Source organism: Globicephala melas, chromosome 15 (genome assembly GCF_963455315.2).
Source record: "Globicephala melas chromosome 15, mGloMel1.2, whole genome shotgun sequence".
Taxonomy (NCBI): Eukaryota; Metazoa; Chordata; class Mammalia; order Artiodactyla; family Delphinidae; genus Globicephala; species Globicephala melas.
In genome coordinates, this window is record NC_083328.1 from 85,678,817 (window position 1) to 85,693,392 (window position 14,576).

General features: G+C 67.1%; 1 protein-coding gene across 1 annotated transcript in view; it reads left to right on the forward strand.

Moving 5' to 3' along the window:
- Window positions 1–14,576, forward strand: part of COL9A3 (collagen type IX alpha 3 chain) — a 21,497-nt gene continuing 6,921 nt past the window's right edge. The window contains exons 1-25 of the mRNA XM_060284471.1: window positions 1–130; window positions 624–692; window positions 1,881–1,916; window positions 2,529–2,600; window positions 3,227–3,280; window positions 4,406–4,441; window positions 4,674–4,697; window positions 4,914–4,967; window positions 5,579–5,632; window positions 6,044–6,085; window positions 7,187–7,243; window positions 7,650–7,703; window positions 8,318–8,371; window positions 8,566–8,619; window positions 9,054–9,107; window positions 9,451–9,504; window positions 10,285–10,338; window positions 11,369–11,422; window positions 11,518–11,571; window positions 11,753–11,797; window positions 11,949–12,002; window positions 12,083–12,136; window positions 12,615–12,668; window positions 12,774–12,845; window positions 14,444–14,479. Coding sequence (XP_060140454.1) covers window positions 53–130; window positions 624–692; window positions 1,881–1,916; window positions 2,529–2,600; window positions 3,227–3,280; window positions 4,406–4,441; window positions 4,674–4,697; window positions 4,914–4,967; window positions 5,579–5,632; window positions 6,044–6,085; window positions 7,187–7,243; window positions 7,650–7,703; window positions 8,318–8,371; window positions 8,566–8,619; window positions 9,054–9,107; window positions 9,451–9,504; window positions 10,285–10,338; window positions 11,369–11,422; window positions 11,518–11,571; window positions 11,753–11,797; window positions 11,949–12,002; window positions 12,083–12,136; window positions 12,615–12,668; window positions 12,774–12,845; window positions 14,444–14,479 — 1,323 coding nt within the window. The 5' untranslated portion in view covers window positions 1–52. The remainder of the gene's footprint in view (window positions 131–623; window positions 693–1,880; window positions 1,917–2,528; window positions 2,601–3,226; window positions 3,281–4,405; window positions 4,442–4,673; window positions 4,698–4,913; window positions 4,968–5,578; window positions 5,633–6,043; window positions 6,086–7,186; window positions 7,244–7,649; window positions 7,704–8,317; window positions 8,372–8,565; window positions 8,620–9,053; window positions 9,108–9,450; window positions 9,505–10,284; window positions 10,339–11,368; window positions 11,423–11,517; window positions 11,572–11,752; window positions 11,798–11,948; window positions 12,003–12,082; window positions 12,137–12,614; window positions 12,669–12,773; window positions 12,846–14,443; window positions 14,480–14,576) is intronic.

Here is a 14,576-nt window from a genome sequence, read left to right on the forward strand (position 1 = left end):
GAGCTCAGGCCGCTGCCACCCCGCCGGCTCCGCTCAGAGCGTGTGTGCAGCCATGGCCGGAGCCCCCGCTCTGGCCCTGCTCCTGCTTGGGCAGCTGCTGGCCGCCACCGTGACCGTGACCGGGGCGCAGGTGAGCGCGGGACCCCGGTGCGCTGGGTTCGCCTTGGAAGGCGGCTGGGGTGGGGGTCCGTGGCTCTGAGGTCTGCGTTGAGCAGCACAGCCAGGGGATAAGCTCCCCGCCTCACCCCCGGGGGCAGCGAGGGAGCCGGGGAGCCCGGGGCCCCGGGGACAGCGGGCACAGTCCTGTCGCCCCATAGCTTCCTCGCCATCCCCCGGCTAGCCTCCACGGACGCCAGGACACCTCGGAGATGCGCGCAGGGCCTGCCCCTCCTCACCAGGCAGGGTCCGGTGCCAGCGCTGTGTCTCCACCAGAGAGATACAATGTGGCCTTTGTTGCTTGCGGGGCTCAGCCCCGACGCAGCCCCTCCTGCCCAGGCGAGGTGGCAGGGGACACTGCCAAGGCCCTGGACAGGCCCTAGCTCTCCTCCAACCAGGGGGGACCCCCCCCCTGCCAGCGGGAGAGGGTGGGGATGCAGCTGCCTGATGACATTTCTCCATTTCAGAAAGTGGGACCTCGAGGCCCCCCCGGCCCCCGAGGACCACCTGGGAAGCCAGGCAAGGACGGCATTGATGTGAGTGTGTGGGCGGGGATGGCCGGGGAGCTTCTGCGGGGTTCTCGCTGCCGCCCCAACCTCCCTGAGCCCCAGTCCTGATGGAGAGAAAGCTAACTGCACCTCCCAGGGCTGGGGCGATGAGCCAGCGCCCCTGTGGGGAGTGAAACGGGACAAAGACGATCCTTGTTCCTTCTCGGGGGTGGACCCCCCGGGGACTGCCTCCCCAGGACAGGGGCGGGTGGCTCCATGGTGCTCTTGGGGCTGGAGGTGTGGGCACTGGGTGTGTGTCTCTGGGTCCCCAGAGGGGTCTGCACTCCTCGTTTCTGGGGGTAAAGGCTGTCCCTCTGGGTGGGTCTCGTTGGCGGCTACTAGAGGCTGGAGCCAGCCTTGGACGGGGCTGGGGCTTGGCTCTGCCCCAGAAGTGGCCTCCTCCAAGGGCGCCCCCGCCTAGGCGTGGCCGAAGCTCTATGGGAGGCAGATGAGACCCTGAAGGCTGCCCCCAGGACCCGGCGGGCTGAGAGCCCCCGACTCAGCCACGTCCGTGAGAGTCAGGGCCCTCCAGGCCTCTCCTCACCAGTATTGTTCCCTGGGTAGAACCTGCCTCCTTCTGGGTCCCCAGGGCCCTGCCTGGCCCTTGATGGTCCTGAGTCTCCCTCCCGCCACCCCACCCGCAGGGCCGTCGCTCAGTGTGGCTGTATTGGGCCCTGGACCCAGGTGGCCTCCCCTCCTGGTGGGGCTGGGCACTTGGCGCCCCAGGGCTCCCCAGTCGTTCCCTCTGGGGACGTTTCCACTTAAAGCCTGGCCTGAAAGCCTCGGGTGAAAGATGTCAGAGCCAGTGGCCGTCAGGGTGGAGAGGGTGCCAGGGTGCCTTCCCGGTCCTCTGTGTGTCTGGAGGCTGCCACCTCCGACCGGGTTTCTGGAGTTTCTCAGGCAGGCGGAGAGGTGGGGCTTCATGACGCCTCCCACCGTTCCTGGGGTGTCCCTGTGCCCTCAAAGTGGGCTCAAATCCCCAGTCTGTCCAGCTCACCCCTCTCCCCACCACCTGCCTCTGCACCTGGCCCTAGAGGGGAGGTGCCTACAGGTGTGGATGATGGGGTGAGGGGCTCCATCCTGCCTCCTGGGGCCTCCTGTGGGGCCCAGCTCTGCTCCCCTGGGCGGAGCTTCCAGAGGACCCTTGGTCACGTGTGGGCGTCTCCCTCTCTGCAGGGAGAAGTTGGTCCTCCAGGGCTGCCTGGGCCCTTGGTGAGTGTCCTGGCTGCGGGGTGTGGGGGGAGGTGGGGGGAGGAGGCCTCCTTCTAGTCTGGAGGGGACGGGTGGGCCTAGAGCAGGGGGGTCATTGACACCCCTTCCCACCATGCTGGGCCCCGGGTTGCCATAGGGCGGCCTTGGAGCAGGGGCAGAGCGGGAAGAGGTGGGAGGGGTGTGGGTGGGACCCAGTGAGTCTCCGGGCAAGTGCCGGCAGGTCAGGGAAGAGGTCCATACAGACCTGCACATCCAGCCCGCCAGAGGTCCCACAAGTGAGCCGTCCTAGAGCCGTTCAGGCCCTGGACTTGAGGGTCCCGGGCTCATGGAGGGGCCCACAGAGGGGCCCACTGGCCCTTAGCTGGGGAGGCCAAAGCGTCTGGGTGAGTGTCCTCCAGATGTGACCGAAGGAGGGGAGAGGGGCAGCTGGAGGGGTAAGGCCTCCTGGGGCCAGCAAGGGGAGGGCAGGGCAGCAGGAGGGCTGGGGCTCTGGTGAAGAGGGGCCCATCCAGGGCTGCTAGGTCGTGCCCCGCTGGAGGACACTCTTCTCCTTGGTCAAGGCCAAGGCTCTGGCTGGAGGTTCGCTCACACCTCTGCCCTTTCCCTCCACAGGGACCGAAAGGGGCCCCGGGGAAGCCAGGGAAACCAGGAGAAGCCGGGATGCCGGGACTGCCTGGTGTGGATGTGAGTGTGCCGGCCCCTCCTTCTCCTCCCACGAGCCCCCCACTCCCCTCCCAGCCTGGACGGGTTCCATCCCAGCGCCCAGGAGTCAGATTTAATTGCTGTTTTCCAACTGGGCCAGCTCAAGCAGGAAAGCCAGGCCCAAGAGTGTCTCCGGATGTCCCCCGGCAGGGTCCCTTGGCCTTCATCCCATGCCTGTTAGTGTCTGGCCCCGTCTGCCAGACGCCAGCGCCAGCGCACAGGCGAGGTGAAAGTCCCGCCAGCTCTGGCTTCTCTGGGAACAAAGGCCCATTATCCAGACCCCTCCGAGCCCCAGGGTGCCTGCGTCAGGGGCTCCTCGGGAGCTTAAGGCCTGGCCCCAGGCCTGGGGGCTTCGCACACACTGGAGGGGATGTCAGAGGGGAACTCTCCTGCCCGTTGGGCTTGCCCACTCCGGCAGGTGCTCCAGCCGCTGGCTTCCCACCAGGTGGGTGGTGGGTGGGGCCAGAGGGGAAGGTGCCCGGCCCGAGGGTCTTTCTGGCCTCTCTCAACCGGCTTTAGTTAGGGCGGAGCCCACGCCTGCTTCTTCCCCGAGAGGGCACGTCCTTCCCATGTGACCCCTCCATCCCTCCTTCCACCTCCCTCCCCAGGGTCTGACCGGGCACGATGGACCCCCTGGACCCAAGGGCGCCCCCGGAGAACGGGTAAGGCAGGCACCGCGTCCAGTGGCTTCAGCTCAGGGGCGAGGTCCCAGCCAGGGGCAGCCAGGCTGAGCACCAGCTGTCCACAGGCTGTGGGTTCTGAGGGCAGCTGCTGTGACTGCACTGGCTGGGCCCCGCCCCTGCCGTGGGGTGGAAGGGGGCTGGAGGGCATGAGGACACAGGGTGATGAGTGCTCCCCCACCCCCTCTGGTCAGAGCTGTCCCAGCCCTCAGACCGTGCTGCGGGGGCTGGTATGGTTGGGGCGTGAGCGGCCCCACATGCCCTCCTCCTCCTCTGGTGAGCTGCTGCCCCTCTCTCTGTGCCCACCCTAGGGGCCCACGGTCACCCAGCCTGTCCCCCGAGTCTGACCATTGTTCACCAAAACCCCCTTTCTGACCAACCAACTCCTCTCGTGGCTCCAAGTGCAAAGCTGAGACCGACAACTCCCTCCCTGTCCCCCCTTCGAGAAGTGACTGTCCCCCAGCCCTGGGGTGCAGAGGGCAGGGGGGCTGTGATGGGGGGAGGGCGCCAGGACGCAGCCCTGCCTTTGGGAACTGGGCTGTAGGAGTATTCTGAGTGGGAAACAAGGAAGAGAGTGGCTGCTTTGATGTTTCCAAGGACGCTGGGGGAGTGGGGGAAAGTGGGGGAAGGGAGGAGGGGGGACTAGCTCCAGGCTTTCTGCAGGGAGCCTGGGGCACAGGAGGGGAAGGGCCTCCTGAACAAGGGCCCCATCCTTGGGATGCAAGGCAGCAAGAGGACCAGGAGGGTGCTGGGCGGACGGGCAGGCCACCAGCTGCTGGAGGGTTGGGGCTTCCTACTGTGGACCAAGGAGTCCGGAGGGCTTCCTGGAGGAGCCGGGCATCAGGCTATGCTGTGTGGCTCAGGTCACACCTGGCATGTGCCTTCCTGGTGGCCTGCAGTAGGAGGCTTTTCCTCAGGACTGCTGGTAAAGGACCAGTCCCAGGCCCCTGGGACATCAGAGGTCCCCCCGACCCCCTGTCGGTCTTCTATAAAACAAGAACCCCCTCCTCAGGGGAGATGGACTTGAGAGGGAAGGGGACAGGTTTGCAAACATAGGCGACGGTGCCTGGGCCCAGCCCACCCCTGATGCCCCCTTTCGTTCCGCAGGGAAGTCTGGGACCCCCAGGGCCACCTGGGCTGGGGGTGAGTACTGTCTTCTCCTCCTGGTGGGAGTTTGAGGGGCCCCAAAATGCCACGTGTGCTGCCCCTCTGCAGCTTCTCCTGGGGGTTGGTCCCTGGGCTGGGGGCCTGGGTGCTATCTGGGCTGTGCCTTCTCATCCCCAGCAACTCACCTGACAGCTCAGGGGGACGGGGTGGGTGCGGGGCGACCTCCTCCCGTCCCAAGCAAGCTCTGACCCCGTGCTTGGCGTTGCAGGGCAAAGGCCTCCCTGGACCCCCCGTGAGTACTGATAACCCTCATGGCCCCCCCCCACCCCCGAGCATGCCCGCCACACCCCGAGCCAACATGGCGACCAGGTCCCAGACCAGGACTGGGGCAGGGGGGAGAGGGCAGGCTGGCCCTGTGTAGGGATATGGGAGCCTGGTCTGGACTCCCCGGGGATCCTCAGAGCTCCTTGGGTGCAGACCCCCATCTCTCACTTCTTACCTCCCCCAGGGAGAGGCAGGGGTGAGCGGCGTCCCAGGTGGAATTGGCCTCCGGGGTCCCCCGGTGAGTGTCTGCCAGGACTCCCCAAATGCAACCATGGGGGGGCCTCCCCGCTTTCCTTCCCTTTTCCCTCCCCTGTCACCGCCTCCCTGTGCCCCTCCTCTCCCTCCCCCTCGCCCTCTTTCTTTTTTAAAATTTATTTATTTATTTCTGGCTGCATTGGGTCTTCGTTGCTGCGCGCGGCCTTTCTCTAGTTGCGGGGAGCGGGGGCTACTCTTCGTTGCGGTGCGCGGGCTTCTGGCTGCAGTGGCTTCTCTTGTTGCAGAGCACAGGCTCTAGGCGCACAGGCCCAGTAGCTGTGGCACACGGGCTTTGTTGCTCCGCGGCATGTGGGATCTTCCTGGACCAGGGTTTGAACCCGTGTCCCCTGCATTGGCAGGCGGAGTCTTAACCACTGCGCCAGGGAAGCCCCCCTCACCCTCTTTCTTGGTGGGCCTTCGTGGCTGACACCCAGGACAGGGCAGCGCAGACCTCAGGACGCGCAGGGCTGGGGCGGGCCAGCACGGCAGCACTGGGGGTGCCCCCATAGGGGCATCTTCTCTCTGGAAGTCGCGGGGCCCCTCACTCAGGTCGGGGCTGGCCCTGCTCCGTCTAAGCCATCATCCCCCCCACAGGGACCCTCTGGACTTCCAGGCCTCCCTGGCCCCCCGGGACCTCCTGGCCCCCCTGTGAGTACTGGGCGGGGTTCTAGAGCCTCTCAGGAGGAGTCTCAGGCATGACGACTGCTTGGTGGGCTTGCCTTCCTGTCCCCAGGGTGCCCGTCCTCGGGCCCCCCATGCCCCCAGCCCCAGCTCCCATGTCCACGTCGAGAGTCCTGGCCATACCCCAGACGTGAGCCAAGTCCAGGCCGGATCCGTGTGCCTCAGCTGACCCAGGGCTAGTGAGGCTCAGGCCTGGTGGCCACCCCGCCCCAAGGGCAGGTGGTTTCTGTCATTGTCACATGCCCTGCAAGGGGGGGGACCAGCAGTACCTGGCACTGGCCACGGGGGGATGAAGGGCCCCTGAGTCCCCAGGAGGTCTTGAGTGGGTGGGGGGAGGGAAGGGGGGGCCACGTCAAAACTGGCGTCTCTCTGTTCCAGGGTCGCCCAGGGGTCCTTCCCGAAGGCGTTACTGACCTTCAGGTGGGCATGTGCTGTCTTTGTGAAGCCCTTTGTCGGGGTGCCTGTCTTGGTGGGAGGGGCCCGTCTGGAGAGCACAGGGAGGCAGGGACGGGGGCCCCTAGGGACGGGTTCAGTGCCGGTGGCACCAGCCTTGGGTACAGTTCCCCCGAGCTGCCCCTCCCCGCCTCACCGGTCTACCCGGCATGCGCAGCAGCAGCACGAACTGAAGTCAATTTAAGCAGAATCACGTGTCGCCCCGCCCCGCCCCTCGGCACAGAGGGCGTGGCTGCGCTGGGGGCGCGGACGGGAGGTTTCCCCGTCACAAAAGCTTCCAGCCCGGAGTCTGGGACCCGCTTTTGGTTGTTGAGCTGTGTCTCCCGTCAGAAGAAAACAGTGACTTTGGAGGCCTGGGGCCTGTGGGCTTCGTTTGCACAGCTGTTCGTGGGCCAGGCCAGCACCCGGCCTCCTCCTCGGAGCGGCTGGAAGTTATTAAAGGGAGAGCCTGGCCCAGCCCGTTTGCCCACTGGGGCCCCTGCTGCCCTTCTCTCCCCAGCCCGTGTCCCGAGTGCTTGACGGTTGGCGTTCTGAGGGAGGGTTTGGGGGTCCTCTGGAAAGAGGAGGACAGCTGGGGGAGGTGGATGGCACTGGCTCTGTGCCAGAGCAGCTGTGGAATGATCCAGACACCCCCATGCCGCCCCGGGCTCGCGGAGCCCCCAGGTGTGGAGCATGCGGCCTGTGCCCGAGGACCACGTGTCCCTCCCTGAGGCACCTCTGGCGCCGAGGGGACCCCCGAGCAGAGCTGGCTGCAGAGCCGGGCGCGTGACAAAGGCCCCTTTGTGCAGCCGGCGGCCATGACGCTGAATAGCTGCTTTGAACCTGCGCTGGGGCTGAGACATCGGAGCCGGCTATGAGGGGCCGGCGGCCGCGCTCTGGCTCTGCGGCCCCTCACCGCGCCCCACGGTGGCCCTGAATGAGGCCCTGTCTGGGCTCCCCAGGAGGCCCCCATGTGGCCCGAGCTCCCCTTCACCCACCCCAAATGGCCCATCTCCGGGCCCCTGGGTTCTGACCTCAGCACTGCCCCAGGTTTACTGGGAGGGGTCTGACCATTCTGTTTCCCAACAGTGCCCGGCCATCTGCCCGCCAGGCCCACCGGGGCCCCCAGGAATGCCAGGGTTCAAGGTGAGCGGCCACTGAGGGTTGACTCAGACCCCAGCTCACCTTCACACCCCTAGGAGGCGGCGGGGCCCCCGTGTGGGCGGAGGTCCGGGGGGAGGTGGGCGTCCAGAAAGCCTGCCCTGGTTGCAGGATTGTTGCGGGAAGCAAGGCGGGCTGGCCCCTGCCCTGCTGGGGGACCTCGCTCTGTCCCTGTCCCCCTTCACCGCGGTGACCCGCTGGGGACTGGGGGGGGCATTGAGAGAGGGCATGGGGGAAGGCTGGCCTCAGGCCCCCAGCCCCCTTCCCTGGCCCAGCCCTTCTCCTCCCAACCGGGCCTCTGTTCCCCAGCTGGGCCGGTGGGCCAGGCAGGCCTTAACTGGCTCAGGGCCGCTTGTGGGGTCTGTACCGTCCACCCGCCGCTGTCTTTCAGGGACCCACCGGCTACAAAGGGGAGCAAGGAGAAGTCGGCAAGGATGGCGAGAAGGTGAAGGCGGCTGGCAGCTGGGTGGCGCCCGGGGTGGCTGGGAGGCACAGGCACTTGGGGGCATGGGGGCTGGGTCTCAGGCAGGGCTGGGGGTGTGTGAGGACGTGCTGGCTGCATCTCGGTGCCCTCTGACGGAGCAGCTTCTGTGCACGCCTCCCCTCGGGGCCTGGCTCTTAGAGGCGGGTGATTTGGGGCAGGGTCTCTGCACAGAGCCCTCAACACCTGGCCTCACACGGAAGCTCCCTGAGCTTGGGCGGGCCCGCTGCGGGCTGGAGAAGGTGGGCCTCAGCCCAGAGTGGCCCCCAGTAGTCCCTGCCACTGCCCTGGAGGGCATCTGGGCATCCTCACCCACAGGCTGCGGGCGAGGCTGGGTGCCCTCTAGCGCGGCGCGAGCCGCCAGACTGCCGTGTGAGCAGCAGAGGGGCTGGCCGCCGCCAGGAGGAGGTGTCTGGGGAGGGCGGGGGAGGACACGGGGCCACCCCTCTGGGCCTTGGGGGCTCAGCTCTGAAGTGGGGCGACACCCCGCATGGCAAGGGCTCTGGCAGCGGGGTGGGGCCGTGGGCTCGGAGAGGTGGGGGAGAGCTCGGGGCTGATGCCACCCTCCTCTCCTGCAGGGTGACCCCGGCCCCCCCGGGCCCCCTGGCATCCCAGGCACCGTGGGGCTGCAGGTGAGTAAGGGGAGGTGTTGGACAGGTGAGGATGTGGGGTGGGGACAGTCCACCAACTCCCAGGACGGGAATCGGGTGCGGGTCCTGAGGCAGGGTTTTGGGGAATATACCAGAGCCCTTCAGCAGCTCCTGGGAGGTGTGCGGTCCCAGGGGCTGCCGGCCCAGGCCCTGCAGCTCCAGCTCTCTCCCTGCAGGGTCCACGGGGCCTACAAGGGTTTCCAGGGCCACTCGGACCCCCCGGGGACCGGGTAAGTCCACCAGCGCCCCGCTGCCTGGCCCTTGAGGGGCTGTGGGCCAGCCCGAGGTCAAGAGGTGGCTGGGGGCCACCTCCAGACGTTAGATGGGCCCCTTGAGCGTGGGTCCTCACCAGCGGCCACAGGTGGCCTGTGTGACCGCAGCCCTCTGGGCCTCCACTCACTGGATGTTTCCCAAAACCGGGGCCTGTGAAGGCTTTTGTGGCTTGGGCCCAAAGGGAATGGGAGAGGCAAACGGGACAGCAGGGGAGGCCTTGGCAAATGTGGGAGGGGGAGGGGCTTGGGGACCACTGGGGGGATGACGGGGGAGGGGCCTGCTGGGGGGCTTGGGAGGGGGCTCCCGGCGGGCCTCTCCAGATGGAGCCGGGTGCTGGGGGATGCTGCCCAGGCTTCAGAGGAGAGGCTCAGGTGCCCCTTCTCCTCCACAGGGTCCCATCGGATTCCGAGGGCCCCCCGGGATCCCAGGAGCCCCTGGGAAAGTGGTACGTGTGTCTGGGGGTGGGGGGTGGTCCCGTGCAGGCCCAGGCTCTCTTCTCTCTTGCTCACTCTGACGCCTCCCCCAGCCCCACTGGGCTGCCCATCCCGTGGGCACACCTGGGGGGAATCACATGTGGCACACCTGGGCAGGTGCCAGTGGCCACACCTGGGGGGAGGGGGCGAGTCCAGAGTCAGCCCGTCCTTCGTGGGAGATTTGCGTTCTCTCTTTCCAGACATGAGGTGAGGTGTGGTGAGTGTCCCTCTGACCTCTGTGACCCTCAGCATCGTCACCCTGCTCTCCCAGCTTCTTGAGTTAACTCTCTCCCTGTCCCCCCCTTGTCATTGCAGGGTGACAGAGGCGAGAGGGGCCCAGAGGGGTTGCGCGGCCCCAAGGGCGACCTCGTAAGTGAGAGAGCCTGTGTTCTCTGGGTCCTTCCTTGGGAGAACCTGATCCACAGGGCGGGTGGGTGGTGGGGGGGATGGACGGTAAGTCCAGGGAGGCGAGGGGCAGCTGCCCTCTCCTGAGGGTGGTGGGGAGCCGCTGGACAGTGCCAAGCTGGGCCTGGGAGTCCCAGCCCTCCCCCTGCCCAGGCAGCTCCCCCAGGAGTCCCCTGGCCTTGTTGCCCCCGTGGCTCCTTGAAGCTACTGTCACCTCGGCAACTCCTCTCCGGAGCAGCAGGGCAAGGTCCGGAGGACCACACTTCTGAGTGCGCACCTGGCCCCTGACATCCGTCAAGAGGCCCCGGGCAGTGGGGCCTGACCTTGGGCCGAGGATGCCCAGCTGTGAGATGCAGTAACGCAAACGACTCTCGGGTTGAGCAGAACATAAGTGAAGCCAAGAGATAATTCAGCATCTCACGGAATGAAGTGGCTGTCTCTGAACCAATCCCGTCTCCCCCCGCCTGAGCCTAGCAGCCGGAGGTCCAGGAGGCGGCCATGTGATGCCGCCGCATCCATGGGGTCCTCAGCTCCCGGGGTGATGGGCCTTTTCCCCTGGGGTCGGACCCGGCCTACACAGCTGTCCCCGGCCCAAGCTCAACACCCGGAGTCTAGAAAGTGGGGCGCACGGCGCGTCTAAGGCTCCCGGGCCTACCTCCCCCGTCCCCCTCCCCCGGACCTAGTGAGGTATCTGGAAGGAGCAGTCCCGATGGGCCTAACTGCGGCCCCGTGCCTGTCTTTCAGGGCAGGCCTGGTCCTAAAGGCGTCCCTGGCATGTCCGGGCTGGTCGGAGAGCCGGTGAGTGCCCGTGGGTGCCAGCATAGGGGCGGAGGGGGCTCTGCCGGCCCCTTGCTCCCTGCCCTTTGCACCTGCTTCCCCGGGAGAGTCATTCTCCTCCCACGGCCCTGGGCTATACTTGGGCCAGCTGCAGGGCCACTGGCCCTCCCTTGTTTCGCTCTGCTGTCGCCTTCTGGAAATGCCTAATTTGTGGGTGAAGGGCCCGCACACTTGCGTTTTGCCGGAGGCCACGGAATCTTTTGCCGTCTAGACCACACAGAGGTAGAGGGTCTCGGGCTGAGCTCATCTGCATTCCAGGGGCACGTGAGGGTGGTGGGGGACTGGGTGGCACAGGTGGGGGGGCATTCTGAGGGTCCTGAGCACTGGCCCTCCCCACCTGTGCCCCCTCATCCCTGCTATGTGCCCATGCCCAGCCCAGACCCCCACTTCCTCCTGGCCCCCTCCCCATCCTGGCCCTAGAGGATGGGCCCCTGGGAGGCCACCTGGGGTAGCACAGCCTGGCAGTGGGAGGCTGAAGGAGGGGAGGGAGGGACCCCAGCTGCTCTCCTGGCACCTTCCCAGCACACGGCTGTGTCTGAGATTCCAAAATTAGTCAAGCCTCTAGGATTCGGCAGGCCTGAGCCCAAATCCTGGCTCCCAAGCCTCAGTTTCCCCATCCGTAAAGTGGGCACAGCAGAACTTCCCTGGGGCGCATGAAGAGTCTGGGCGGACGTGGGACGCGGGGGGCAGCGTGTGGTCTGGGTGCATCCTCACCGCCCTCATCTGTGCGATCGGAGGGCAGCACAGGTTACTACCTGCCCCCTGAGCCCAGGAGGGCAGACCTAGTGCAGGGGGCTGGGGAAGGGAGGGGCTGGGAAAGGGGGGGGCTGGGGAAGGGGGGGGCCGGGGAAGGGAGGGGCTGGGAAAGAGGGGGCTGGGGAAGGGGGGGCTGGAGAAGGGGGGGGCCGGGGAAGGGAGGGGCTGGCGGGCGTGGTCTGGAGGGTGACCAGGCTGATTGCCCACTGGGCCTCACACCATCTGCTGTCCCCAGGGCATGCCGGGCAAGGATGGCCGGGACGGTGTGCTGGGACTCGATGGCGAGAAGGTTGGTACTGGCTGGCGCTCTGCAGGGGAGGAGGGGTCTGCAGGGAGTTCAGCCTCCAGGGCCTCAGCACCCCATGTCCCCCCAAACTCCCACAGGGAGAAGCTGGTCGCAATGGTGCCCCAGGAGAGAAGGGTCCCAATGGGCTGCCGGTGAGTGCACGGGGCTCCTGCCATGGCCCCAGGGACAATGCCAGTGGTCACCTCCCGTGGGTTCCTGAGTGGGGGCACCTGCAGGGGGCTGTGCATCAAGGCCGGGGAGGCTGCAGGAGCCCCTCACCCTTGGGGTCTTGCCTCTGGTCTTGTATGCTGACCTCTGACCTCTGACCTGCAGGGTCTCCCTGGACGAGCAGGGTCCAAGGGTGAGAAAGGAGAACCGGTAAGTGGCTTCTTTCTTCTGGGGAGGGGAGCGGGGAGGGGAGGGGAGGGGGAGGGGGAGGGGGGAAAGGGGGAAGCGGGTAGGCCGCAGCCTGGATCCTGGGCAGAGGGATGTGGGCAGAGCTCACGCAGGGCTCCCCCCTCCCCTGCAGGGCAGAGCTGGAGAGCTGGGCGAGGCTGGCCCCTCAGGAGAGCCCGGTGTCCCCGTGAGTATCTGCAGCCCTCACCCCCAACCCAAGTGTGCGCGGACCCCGCTGACACCCTCTGTCCCCCTCCCCGAGTGTAGGGAGACGTTGGCGTGCCCGGGGAGCGTGGCGAGGCTGGCCACAGGGGCTCAGCGGTGAGTCGGGGGAATGAAGCCTGGGGTGGGGGTGGGCCTGGAGCCACAGCCGGGTGGCCCCCTTTTCTGTGTGGGCTGCGGCGGCGTTCTGGGTGCATGAAGGGGCTGAGCCTGTGAAAGCTGGGACACGGTGGTGGCCAGGCTCGAGCTGTCCTGTCCTTGAGACCTCTGTGCCAGCACCCAGCCGGCCGAGGGAGCACCCACCTGGGGCCTGGGAGGTGTGGTGGAAGCACCCCGCCTCTCAGCCCCACCATAGACCAAGATAAGGAAGACATCGGCATCGGTGCCCCACGCCAAGTCCGACTGACGCACGGGGCCCGAGGGCACGCCTGACCTCTGCGACCCCCAGCTGCCCCCCAGGATCCCTCCCACCTCTTTCCCCAGTAACTGGGCCAGATGGCTGGGGACCAGCTCCTGTGTCTGCCCAGCCCCTGCGGGGCAGGCGGAGCTGGATTCACACTCTCTGTCTGTCTTTCAGGGGGCTCTGGGCCCGCAAGGCCCCCCCGGAGCCCCTGGTGTCCGCGGTTTCCAGGTGGGTGAGGTCTGCGCCCAGGGAGCCCAGGTGGGCCAGCCGGGCTGGGGAGGGGCCTCCACTGGGCTCCCTGTGGGTGCTGACGCGCTGCGTCCTTGTCTGTAGGGCCGGAAGGGCAGCATGGGAGACCCTGGCCTGCCCGGCCCCCAAGGCCTCCGAGGTGGCATGGGCGACCGGGTAAGTGGCTGTCCTAGCAGGGGTGTCCTGCTCCTGCACCCCACCCACAGTCCCACAGGACACACAGCGGCGCCACATCAGCGGCCCCCAGAGGCACCTCACACCGTGGGTGTGCAGTAGTCGGGCACTGTGGGTGTCCCTATTGTCCTGTGATATTTGGGACACAGAGGGCCCCAGTCTGGGTGACCGGGGGCCCCGGGAGGAGGCTGTGGGCTGTGTCGGGGCTCCGGCCTAGCCGCGCTACACCAGGTCCCAGGGGAACCTCAGGTGCCTTCCTTGGCCGTCCGTCCACCTGCTGGCAGTGACAGGACCCAGGAGCTGCCATCTCTGGCGCCCCTTCATCCCGGGCTTGGTGGGCCACAGAAACCACGGCCTGGGGCTGGGACAGTGGGCCCTTCCTCAGCCTTCAGGCCAGAAATGCCAGGGGTCAGGGGCATGCCAAGGGCACCAGGGCCTCCAAGAGGTGGAGAGAGAGGCCCTGGACACTGCACCCGTCCCCGTGGGGGCGAGGGGCCGGTTACTGTATCCCCTGCCACCCCGGTCACCCTCGCCTGCACTTTGAGGTCACAGGGAAGTTTCACTCTCTGGACCCTTTGGGCGGGTTCTTCCTCGCGCTGCTATCTGCGCCGATGGACAGTTTTTATTTTAACGTTTCAGGGGTGATTTTGGCAGTTCCCAGACAGGCCCCTAACCCGCAGTCCCCTGGGAAGGTGATCCCCAATCCCGCGGCCCCCCGGGAAGGTGATCCCTAACCCGCGGCCCCCCGGGAAGGTGATCCCTAACCCGCAGCCCCCTGGGAAGGTGATCCCCAATCCCGCGGCCCCCCGGGAAGGTGATCCCTAACCCGCAGCCCCCCGGGAAGGTGATCCCCCAATCCCACAGCCCCCCGGGAAGGTGATCCCTAACCCGCAGTCCCCTGGGAAGGTGATCCCTAACCCGCAGCCCCCCGGGAAGGTGATGCCCAATCCCGCAGCCCCCCGGGAAGGTGATCCCCGATCCCGCAGCCCCCCGGGAAGGTGATCCCCGATCCCGCAGCCCCCCGGGAAGGTGATCCCCAATCCCGCAGCCCCCCGGGAAGGTGATCCCCAATCCCGCAGTCCCCCGGGAAGGTGATCCCTAACCCGCAGCCCCCCGGGAAGGTGATCCCTAACCCGCAGCCCCCCGGGAAGGTGATCCCCAATCCCGCGGCCCCCCGGGAAGGTGATCCCCAATCCCGCAGTCCCCCGGGAAGGTGATCCACACGAGCTTCGGGCTCTGACTCGGCAGCTCGCGGCGGGAAGCTGCCCCGGGATCGTGTGAGTGAAAACGCCGCACGATCCGAAATTTTCCGGTGGTGCCGAGCCCAGAGGCCTTGCTGTCCGGCAGCAGGGCCCGTGAAACAAGCGCGCACCCCACGTGGGGCGAGGCTTCGAGCCCCTAAAAAGATGAGGGCTCCACAGGAGGATCCCAGCACACGTAGGGGCCAGGATGCCAAACGTCCGGGAAGGAGGCTGTTTCCACAGCAGCCCGGTGCCCCCAGCCCGTCCTGGCTCCACAGCGGGTACGGGTCGCCCAGGGATGCCTGTGGTTTCTTTAACGCTGAGCCTTTCTCTGCCCAGGGCTCGGGAGGAGCTGCAGGCCCAAAGGGCGACCAGGTGAGCGACCGGTGGTCAGGTCAGCTGTGGGCTGCCCGCTGTCTTCAGGGCTGGGGGGCATCCTTCTCATCTCTCCCACCTCCCTCCCTCTCCCGCC